Source organism: Nicotiana tabacum, chromosome 18, assembly GCF_000715075.1.
Source record: "Nicotiana tabacum cultivar K326 chromosome 18, ASM71507v2, whole genome shotgun sequence".
NCBI classification, from domain to species: domain Eukaryota; kingdom Viridiplantae; phylum Streptophyta; class Magnoliopsida; order Solanales; family Solanaceae; genus Nicotiana; species Nicotiana tabacum.
In genome coordinates this window covers 114,742,127-114,753,777 of record NC_134097.1, presented here as the reverse complement: position 1 = coordinate 114,753,777, position 11,651 = coordinate 114,742,127, and the positions used below count along the sequence as shown (strand labels likewise).

The 11,651-nt window shown below is 33.2% G+C and overlaps 1 protein-coding gene across 3 annotated transcripts; it reads left to right on the top strand.

Moving 5' to 3' along the window:
• Positions 1–6,969: 6,969 nt before the first annotated feature.
• LOC107765922 (uncharacterized) lies at positions 6,970–11,370 on the top strand. 3 transcript variants are annotated; one of them, XM_016584625.2, is made up of 5 exons: positions 6,970–7,208; positions 7,328–7,514; positions 7,904–8,026; positions 9,526–9,744; positions 10,796–11,370. In XM_016584625.2, exons 2-5 carry the CDS (start codon positions 7,335–7,337, stop codon positions 11,213–11,215), a joined length of 942 nt encoding a protein of 313 aa, XP_016440111.1. In that variant the 5' UTR covers positions 6,970–7,208; positions 7,328–7,334; the 3' UTR covers positions 11,216–11,370. The 3 variants fall into 3 exon arrangements, with proteins under 3 accessions (XP_016440111.1, XP_016440110.1, XP_016440109.1); XM_016584624.2 differs by having other exon boundaries at positions 6,970–7,213; positions 7,306–7,514; XM_016584623.2 differs by having other exon boundaries at positions 6,972–7,213.
• The last annotated feature ends 281 nt before the right edge of the window (positions 11,371–11,651 follow it).

The following is an 11,651-nucleotide window of genomic DNA, read 5'->3' as shown; positions in this document are numbered from 1 at the left end:
TTAATACCTTATTTTTTTCCAGCATTCACAACTCATTCTTAAAGTTGCTAAATTTATTGTGACTATTTTTAATACCTGAATAAATGAAAAAGTTTTAGTTTGTGACTAAACGGGACTTAATTGTATTATTCCACGAAGGACTTCCATTAAAAATCACTATAGGTAGTTTGGTAAAAGCTAATTCATGCAAAACATACTATGTTACTCTTTGGTCTTTCTTGTCTTTATATTTTCGTAAAAATATCTCGACACTATTTCCTTTATATTCCCTCAGTCTTAATTTATGTGATACCGTCCAGATTTCAGGAATCGAACAAGTTTTTCATTTATGACGATTTTTTCATATGCTTTTTAAATATTCTGAAGTCTTAATTATCACGAATTATAATATTTTTTACATAGCTTCGAAATATGTAAATTTTATTTTTTTAAAAATAAAAATTTAGTGTCTTAATTTACGATAAAAATTAAAAAATTTGACTCTAAAATCTTGACATTGCAGCATAAATTAACAGAGGGAGTACCATATTAGTAGTACATGCTAGAGTAGTACTTTTCCAAAAGTATTTTTTCCCCTTCAAGAGTCTTTTTGAAAGCCATTCGGTAATTAAAATTGGTGTAATTACTAGGGTAGTAATTACAAAATCTAGTAATTGTACAATATAGTAATTACGATGACCTATTTATTTACCATAACGTAATTACAATATAATTACAAGCGTACTGTTTGGTTGCACAAGTGTAATTACACAATTATTTAAATAAAGTAATTATTAAAATTTAAATATTAATATAATAAATATATACCTATGAATAATTTTTTATAAGTATAACTGATATTAGATTTGGTATTTAAGATGTATATTTTTTATTTAATATATATTAATTAGTAATCATATATTTATAACTAATATAGTAAAAATAATTGATATATTTTTCAAATTAATAATATTTAGTTTAATTAATTATAAAAATTAAAAATATACGTTTTTTAAGAACATCATGCAAGTACAAGTTTGATAATATAAAATAATATTTATAAATATACTGTCATAACATTATTCAAATATTGACAAAACTGATATATCAATTCTAACTAAAAAATGAACACGTAATGTGAAATAACAAGCCAATACTATTAGAGTATATCTATTTCATTATCTACTGCTTGTTTATATTTCTTGTAGTAATCTCTTGCACTTGTAATTATCCCCTATCATCTCAGTTGTTATCCCTTGTAGCTATCTCCCTTACTTTATAACCTATATATACTTCAAACATATATCAATGAGAAACACGAGAGAGTGATTAGCTTCAAAATTATTTTTTGTTATCTTATTATTTCACATGGTATCCGAGCCCTAAAAGTATTTGAACTCATTCTGCTGGCTTAATTAATTGAATTTATAATTGAAATTGATTTAGAAATATATGTATATATTAGGCCGAGCCTTATCACCTTGAGTTGTTGGCAAGTTATTTGAGAAACGGTAAAGGTTATATTCACTTTGTGCTCATGTACTATATTGTAAACATGTGTTTCATAATTCGGTAATTTCTTTTCTTTCTTGTGGAGCTAGCCAAGCACCTTGGCAGTATAATAGATGCATCTATGGTTCGTGGCGCTCGACCCTTAGTAGTGTACATATTATTCTGGATCGGGCCGAACGACCTTAGCATAATCGTACGTTATTTTGCTGGCAGTCCAAATATTCACGAGATTATCCTTCCGCTGATGCCTTGCATTTTATATGGTATTTCTTATCTGTTTTATACTGGTACCTGATACATCCGAGCTATTGAGGTAGAATACAAGACTAAGAAATCCATACCTTTAAAAGAAATTTTTGGAAAATTATTTAACTTACAGATTTACTCTATTATTGTTGTGTGTTTCATGTCTGGTCATGATTTATTATTTTCCTTTATTGGACCTCTAGTAAGTGTCGATGTCGACCCCTCGTCACTACTTCTCTAAGGTTAGTCTAGATACTTACTGGGTACGCATTGATTTACGTACTCATGCTGCACTTCTGCACTGAATGTGCAGTGTCTGACAGGTTTATTTGTGGTCATCTTGGCACATAGGCGCAGCTGCTGAGGGGATTTTATGGTGAGATACAAATTCCAGGCTACGTATCGCAGCCCACAAAGTCTCCATTGTATTACTTACTTTATCCTGTCTTATTTACATTCCAGACAGATGTTGTATTATTATTGTACTCCTTAGTAAATGCTCATGCACATGTGACACCGAATTCTAAGATATTCTAGTTGATGCTCCTTAGTACGCGAACGTATCCCTAATTGCGCCATATTTGTAATGATATTATGGGATTTCCAAAATGTTTGTTACATCACGAGAAATCTCGTTTTAAGATATTCTTTAATTTTTTGGAAAATAATCCACAATTTATTAAATATTGACCATTGATTATAATTTCCGAATATAAATCATATTCATTCCAATTATTCAAATTCAAAGGACAGAATAAAAATATGATCAATACTAACTTTAAAACAAGACATATATATATATATGCCAAAGAATAAATTGCATATGAAACCGAAAATAAATGATTCATAAAGGAAGGAAATATTTTCCGGGAATTTTCATGATTTACCTAATGCAAATTCTATTTCTAATTATCATTGATGTAAAGTGTGACAATTTATGCTTGTACTTCCCTTTTCATTCTCATATACTCGCTTTTAATCTAATAGGCCTAATTATTTGGTCACTTTGTTTTATGAAGATAGATAAGCGTCGAATTTATAGAAAGGGAATTATTATACAAGTTAATTCAGCGGAATTACCTTACATGCAACCTAACTGTATATCATAAACATTCATAACGTTTTAACATTGTAACAAACTATATCATATTACCTTTCGCCAACGTTTATACCCACATCTAGTATATTATGAAAATATACCATCAACACCATCTTAACCTTATTTAACAATAAATATTGTAGTTTTCTTGGTACTTCTACATCACTTCTTACTTAGCTAACAACAAAATTAAATAATGACCAACATTCATGCCATATTCCATACTTGGACAATTTATTAAACTAATGAGATAATGAACTAATATTATTACAAACCTTTATACGAACTTTCAAAGTAAAACAATTAGCTCATAACTATCAAATTGAATTCGCTACCAATTAACTAACATGAAACAAAAATGAAATTTAAATTGATGAACTTGGACAAATAAACTTTTAGTTCAAGCTTCATTGATGAGTCATGTTGAATCTCTTTCCAACTTAAAATTTAAAAGACATATACCTGAAAATGAAGGTAGGAGGAGTAAATTTCAGCAGTAGCAACAGTAACACACTCAGCCAAATATCAGTATTCCCACAGATTTGAACAATAATAAGACCCGAAGAAAATAGATGCACAGTATAGTATTTTAAAAGACACTTCAAATTTTAACTGAACAGTGGAATCACACAAAGTTGAACAGATTCAACACAAGAACAACATTTCAGATTTCAGCTTTTCTTCGGTTTCAAATTCAGTTTGTTTCTGATTTTCTGTTTCTGCTGCTGTATCTGTGTGTGAGTGTGTATGTGAGTGTTCTATTTTCTGTTTCCTTCCTTTAAAATCTAAGCCCTCAAAATCTCTTAAAAATTCTTTCTTAAAAATTCTCTCTGAAAACCCTTTCAAACTCTCCTAAAGTCTGAAACTCCCTCTCAATTTTCCTAAAATTTCTTCAAAAGGAACTCTTAAACTTTCTTCCAGTTTTTCTGAAAATTCCTCAAAGACTCTCCTAAATTCTGTCCTCTTTAACTGTCTGTCCAGCTCCTGTATTTATACAGGGCTGGTCCTAGGCAATTTAAGTGCTTCTTGGACCCCCTTCTTCTTTTTTAAAAACAGAAAAATCCCATTATGTAAAACCTTTTCCCTGATTTTCAGCAGCCCATTATCCCTTGTTCCCCATTAGTATCATTAACTAATAGCCACTAACATTACATTATAATATACTAGCACTAACACCCTGTTTTTTACTGTTTCATTCCCAGAAGTGCCCCTGAAATCTTGATGTTATTACTGAAAAATCAGAACCTATAGCAAAACAGATTCTAAAATCTGTACAAACTTAGTTATCTCCCTGATTTACAGCTAAAACCAATCCTATTAACCTCCTAACACAATTGCATTTGACCAACTTTTGCAAACTTGAATTCAAACTGGACATTACAACAATATTATACTGAATTCAGAACTATCATCATAACAACATTACTGAAGTTATCATAACAATTCAGACTGGATTTAACATTTGAACCAAAATCAGACACATACAGGATCATTGCCAATACTGACAATGCCCTTGACACTTTAATGTTCAGACAACATATATACAACACTTATTGACAGATTCATATAAACCAGGATGATTTAACTGATGATTATCTACAATATCTGTCAACAAACAGTACATATGATAGAAAACAGGTTGTTTCAATCAGTATTATTATGAATGAAAATTCATAATATAACTAATCGACGAACTAAATCGAGTCGATTACACACATTGTAACTAAGCACAATCAATCAGAAACAATTCACATTTAAAATTAGGTAGACGAGTAGGAGACAGTATGATAATAACAGATTGAAAAATTATACAGACTAAAACAAACACAAAAATACATATATAATACACAATATAAATAGAAAAAATACCTTTGAATCTTCAATTTTATTCCGACTCGAACTCAACTTGGATTTCGGATTTTTGTTTGAAATCAAACTGACCTTAGTCGAAGTATTTTCCACTGAAAATACTTCGGCTAAGGTCGATTAAACCTCAATCTTCATTTAATATGCACAGAATCCGGAAGTTTGGTATTTTTAGGGTTCTTAAAAACTCGATTTGGGATTTAACCATTTCTGGTCAGATTCGAGAAGAACCAAACATGACACAATGGTGAGGGTAGCCTAGGGGTTATTTGGTGTTAATTTGAAACGGATCTGAGTTCGTCCTTGTTTGGTCCGAATCTTCAAAAGAAGATTCGAGAAGCTCGGGACTGATTCGAGCCAAACAACCAACAGATCCATACTCAGGATGACTAGGGGAAGCTATGGTGTTAACTAGGTGTTATTTGGTTTAGGTCTGAACTTGGCTCGAATCTTCAAACGAAGATTCGAGAACCTTCAGGAGGATTCGAGCCCAACGGCTAACATATTTGGATAGAGGAGGCTCAGGGGATTCTATGGTGTTATTTTGGTGACCGGCGGCGTTGATGCCGCCGGGTTTCAGGCGGTGGAATCCTAGGGCGGCTAGGGTTAGGAGTGGGGCTTAGGGGACGATGATGAACAGTGTAGGAGAGGGGGGGTGTTTAGTTAGGGGCCGGGTAAGGCTTGGGGACTTATATAGGGGTGGGGTGGACTGATGTTATCCGTCCGATCAAGTAAGATTAAGGGCCAGGATTAATCCACTAATCCGAACGACGTCGTTTGGTCTAAGTTCAGGGTCGGCCTGTATTGGGTCAAAGGGTCGGGTTACGGGTTTCGGGTAAGGGTAGAAGATCTCGTCCGTTGATTGGATTTGATCGAACGGTCCATGCTGAGCCATGACTAAACGCTGTCGTATTGACTCCTTTCGGACTGGACCGGACCTGGGCTAAAGGGGATTGGGCTGTGAAGGGAATTAATTCACTTGGGCCTGGATTTTAATCCAGGTCCAATTTTTTTCACCATTACAAAATTTTTTTATTTTTTATTTATAAAAAATCTTAATAAAAATTATAAAACACTTTTTAACCTTACACAAAATATTAATTACTTCATAACAATTATTTAACACATAGTCAAAACATCAATCACACAATGAAACATTTAAAATAAAACCAATGCATATTTTTGTGATTTTATTTTAAATTGTCTCTTAAATGCATAATTAAATCCTATATTCATGCAAATATGTATTTTATTTTATTTTTGTTTAATTATGACAAAGCAAACATTTTACGGACATAAACAAATTTTTAACATCACGCAAATTCAGAAATTACACAGTAAAAGAAATTTATTTTGATTTATTTCGGAGTAGTTTTTCGTAAGGCAAAAATCACGTGCTCATAGTGGTAGTTATCGTGTTATTTTCTTAATTTATGCTAGTCGGGTATTAACCCAAATGCTTGATTCTATTCTTTGGTATAGAGGCTCCATAGATAGTTGTAAAAGGTTATAATAATGGGATTGTACACGATATACATCAAAATATATTTACTTTAATTAGTCTCATTGTAATTATCATAAAAGACGTCACGTGTGATTTCGAATTGGAAAATATTTTATCATTTAAGCTTCCGCAGGTTAATTGGTTTTCATGCATATGAATTGGTTCGCTCGGGTCGGATAGTGTGCCGGGTGCCGATCATGTGGTTTTGGATCGCGACACCAACGAAATTCTACATTAATGATATCATTCATTATATGACAAGTTTATTAATGACATTATTTCTAATATGAGGCGATGTAATTTCAAAAACTAGAATAATAACGCAGTTACGCTAAATGAAGAAAATAAAAAATAAAATATACAAACAGTTAAATGGAATCACAAGAAGTAAAGATAGAGTAATAAAAAATAAATAATGTTAAGAAAAAAATATTTTAAAATTTTAAAAAAATAAAATAATTAAAATAAAAAGAAATAAAAGTTATAAAGAAAATAAATTAAAATAAAAAAGAAAAAGAAAAAAATTAAAAAGTAAACTTGTAATTACACAGTGTAATTACCACCAATTCTCACATCTCATTGAGAATAGGAGAGTATAATTACATCTCTCCAATTACACCTAATTTTATGTTGATCAAGTGATAACTTGGTTAGACAAACATGCCAAACTATATAATTACGACCAAATTTAATTACGAGTTGGCTTTCTAAATAGGCTCCAAAAGTATTTGACTATTTTCTATTTTATTCAGCCCACCATTAAGAATTTAGTTAAACAGTTCCTTATTAAAGAAAAACGGTGATCTCATTGGATCATATTTCGGTCCGTTGCCGGTACCCCATTCCCTTATTTCTCCCGACGCCAGCTACCGCCTTTTCCCGCACCGGTTGCCGCCCCGCCGCTTTCTTCCGACACAGCTCTAAATTCCCGACTATAGCCAATCGAGAAGAGAACGTTTCCGGAAAATTCCAGGGTTTGATAAAACCAGCTGCAATTCAAAGGTCCAGTAAGTAATCATAGAAACCCTAAAACTATAAATTCAACAAAAAATAGAAATTTCTAATTCCTGTATTGCTATTTATCTTCATAAAAGCGCAGCTCAAGATATCAATTTTTGCAGTTTAAGGATGATGAGAAAGTCGGGATATGGTTTACAACTAAGAGTTCCACCATCACAGCAGAAGAAGAAACTTGGGGGACCCACAAGGCCTCCGCTTTCTACAGCAGCACTTGGTTTCGGAGATGATGATGATGACGTGGAAAAAGAAATTTCTCGCCATGCCTCCAAGAATAAGGCTCTCAAAGATGTAAGTTTTTTGCTCTATCTCACTATTTTCACATTTGTTTTATGCCTTTTATGAAATCCTTTTTATCTGATTTAGTTTAGAGCTTAAGGTTTGTGCACTAACAGTGTAATTACATTTACACAATCAAGTCATTTATAAGGTAATTACAGGTAAATCTCTATGACAAGCAAACAATACTTGATACCCTGATGAAAATGGTAAATTAACATGTTATCAGAGATAAACTTCATTGATAGTGTAAAATATCTTTACAGTGTAGTGTATATAACTTAAATCCTTTTGTTTAACCCAAAAAGAAAAGAAAAAAGATGTATGACTCAAGAAGGGGAAGTGACTAGGTTTACAATTTTCAGTTGATTCATTTTGTTTTGTGGGTTTTCTTTTGGCAGATTGAAGAACAGCATAAGAAGGCATTAGAAGAGGACCCTTCAGTGTTTGATTATGATGGTGTATATGATGATATGAAAATGAAGGCTGTCCAACCTCGAGCTCAGGATCGCGAGGAGAGGAGGGTATCGTTTTGAGTTCCACTTTTTGCTCTTTAATTTTTTCCAAATGTCCAATACAATTTGATGAAATAAAACAAATGAACAACTCAGAATTTGGAGAAGATACTCTATGCAAAAACATTTGGAGAGGAAAACTCATGATTGTTTTTGCAATTAATTGTGAAACCATGTGACACTAGTTGCTTTTGTAGAATTTGTTTTCCACGGGAAAGCTTTCTTCCTTGTTATATTGCCAAGTGAAATTCTTGTGTAGTAGTGGAGTAATGAAGCCGTGCTGTTAAATAAGATTCAGTTCACTAAGCAGATCTTGTATCAAACACTAAGTAGGCTAACAAATATTTTAGCCGGGTGTTCCTCATGTCGTTCCAGAAGACTTTCTCCTGTTTTATATGCTGTCCTCCAGAAAAATATCATATTCTTTTAACGAATAGGTATTCCCTCTTAACCTACATGGGAAATTCCCAATTAGAGTGGTTTCCGTGTCAGCTTTAATCTTTTCAAAGAAGCAAGTTTACATAGTTTCAAATTTATGATGCATATATGACTTATATTTGAATTGTATGCCATACCAGACTTAAATTTTGGTTGAGAATATCTAACAAATAAAGAGATCATTAACTGATTTTCTGATCATCAGTTTTCCTATCTAATAAATTTACCACTAATGTCCAAGTCCCTTATGGGAAATTGATTCTGTATCTAGTTAGTAATGTCTTGAGAGGCGATCACTTTATTTTGTTCATATCTCACTTGGTTGAAGTAGTTTGTGCAGTATTTTCATTGTGGTAAACTATAACTGAAACTGGATTTGAGATCTTACTTTTTCACGCTCCATCTCAAAAGATATTACTTTTTCGCGTTAACACAACTTGAAGCCTTCCTAAGTTATATCCTGGTTTACCTCTAGAACCTTAAACTCATGACATGTTATAGTGGCTTAGGCAGTAAAATATTAGGAGGAGGAGGAGTGTTTCGCGAGTTAAATAAAATATGAAAAGATTCTGGAAAGTGTTACTTTTTGAGTGTACCTCCTTTGTTTTGTTATTCTTTACCGGAGGACTTGGAAAGCTACTTCTTCAACTGCTCTTCTATACCTAGGTAAATTATTTCTCACATCTGAGGAACTAAAATTTTGCAAGAAGAATCTCTTGATAGATAAATTGTGCGAGAAGAAAATAGGAGGGAGTTCTTCTTTTCCCGGTGGTTATATTAATCTATGCAATCTTTGCTGCTTTTGTCTGGTTGCATTATCTTGTAGCTGAAGGTCCTTTGAACTATAGACTGTAGTTTTCTTTCTCTCAAAATTTTTTCTCTAAAGCTAGAGTTATATGTTATTGGTGTTACTTTCTTTCTATATTTACTTTTTCCTTTATAATATTATCTTCAACATGTGTAACTCTTTGAGCACTGGAGGATAGAGTAATATCTGCCATTTTTACTCGACAGAAATGAAAAATGTTCCTGCAATTTGCCGTTTGCTGAAATTTTATTCTTGGTTCCAGCCAAAATATATCCAGATGCTAATGGAGAAGGCAAAAGTAAGAGAAAGGGAGCATGAGATCATTTATGAGAGGAAAATTGCAAAAGAGAGGAGTAAAGATGATCATCTCTTTGCAGACAAGGACAAGTTTGTAACTGCTGCTTACAAGAGGAAACTCCAAGAGCAGGCTAAGTGGTTGGAGGAAGAGCGTCTTCGTGAACTGCGAGAAGAGAGAGATGATGTAAGTGAAATTTTCTCATTTTACTTGTGACTGCTAGTTGGTAATATCTGCAGGATCTCTTTTGTTCTTTGCTTGCATATCTTAAGTCTATGGTTATTGATATGAAAACTATGGATGGCCTTTCATTTTTGTGTAATGTCTCCAAAATTTAATTTTACTTCACAGTGCCCTTTTCGTGTGATATCCACATGATGATAGAGCATGTTTAAGCATTGTCTTAAGTTAACCTATGTAGAAAAGATTGTGATGGTTGTCATCTTCTGGTAAATCTTTCTGTAAAGCTCATTTTAAAAGTTTTTGCCTCATGTAACCTGATAATGTTTCTTTGGATAGAATATGAACACTCTTACAAAGGAAAAAGAACTGAACGGTAGAAAATTACCTTCTCAATTTTATTAAGGCCCTGATGTGGAGCGTGTTAGCTTTTAGAGGAGTACGTTTATGGCTAGTTCTTAAATAAACAACATAGACAAATTTTATATTAGCACTTCAAGAAGTGTGTGGTGCAAAAGTTTAACGAATCATTTTTAAGATATAATTATCTTCAAGATATAATTTCACCTACATTTGATAGTGGGGCTATTTGTCTTTTTAAACTAGTACCTGAATTGTATTTCAAAAAAAGCAGTTTCAGAAAATTTTGCTTTACACACTAAAGCATTGATTTCTCAAATGCCTCACAGTTTCAACTGAGTGTGATTGGTTCCAACTAAAAGTAGTGAAGCCACCCTGCTAGTAATGATGTCAAAAGGAAAAATTGAAACTATAACAACGGCTATTAATGCTTATTGTATGGTCAAAAGCTTTGATCTTGCTTAGACATGCTGGTTAAACTTAGAACAGTTCACTAGAAATAATCACCACTAAACAGAAATGGCACATCATTTTTTTTCTCGAAATGGTACATCAGTTAACATTGTTATTCGGTAAGAAACAAATACAAAGAAGCTATGGCTGTCTGTTGCATGCATTAATTCTTCTATTTGATCTGAAAGTCACGCCTATCAGGGCATAGACCATTTATGTTCTAATAATGTTTAATATATTGCAGGTTACAAAGAAAGCTGACATCAGTGACTTTTACTTCAACCTTCAAAAAAATGTTGCCTTTGGAGGAGAGGGCAAGTCCAAGAAGGCTGAGAATCATCATCAACAGGAAGCAGTTCGGACAGAAGAAAAGCCTTCATCATCAACAAATGCACATTCAGACATGTCTAGGGAGATAAAGAGGCAAGATCATGAAGCCTCTACTTCTCCTCCTCGTAAAGAAAGGACTGATCAGATGGATATGAAGCCTCATTCAGATGGTTTGTCTGAGGAGGGGGCTGTAAAACCAGCTTCTGACAATGGACTAACTGCTGTCGCTGAATCTGTTGTGAGTGATCAACCAGACCATCATAAAAGAAATCAGGATGCTGTCACCGCAGCTAAGGAACGCTATTTGGCAAGGAAGAGGGCCAAGCAGCAATAGATTTGTGTTCCTAAGCTGCTGTTGGTGTTTTGTTTTGAAACTGATCCTTCATCTTTCTACGATTAGAATGTGCTCCTGTTATATATATACATTGTTGTAAGGTCTTTCAATGTCCATTTCTTATTTTGAATTTTAGGCTCTAGAGAAGGCCCTGATGATATTCTGGTGCAAAAGTCAAATATTTGAATAGCGCGCTAAATCCAAAGCTGCATAGCTACCTTGTTTCCCTTTTTAATAGCTTTTATGAGCCTGCAGATTAGTGAAAAGGGAATGAACATGTAACAATAAGTGCTTGAACTGTACAGTGGCAAAAATGATGGTATATCGACATCAGGCGCATTTCTTCCCTGGAGGAAGTTTGCTAGAAGAGCCAAAGGGCTGGATTGTTCTTATGTGCAGTAGAAATGGGAGAACTACATTCTTACAGTGTACGACT

What these genes read in the sequence shown, in the direction of transcription:
- LOC107765922 (XM_016584625.2), top strand. Translation starts at nt 7,335, where the DNA reads ATGATGAGAAAGTCGGGATATGGTTTACAACTAAGAGTTCCACCATCA. An exon ending in AGAATAAGGCTCTCAAAGAT is followed by an intron (nt 7,515 to 7,903) that starts GTAAGTTTTTTG and finishes TTCTTTTGGCAG; the next exon opens with ATTGAAGAACAGCATAAGAA. An exon ending in AGGATCGCGAGGAGAGGAGG is followed by an intron (nt 8,027 to 9,525) that starts GTATCGTTTTGA and finishes TCTTGGTTCCAG; the next exon opens with CCAAAATATATCCAGATGCT.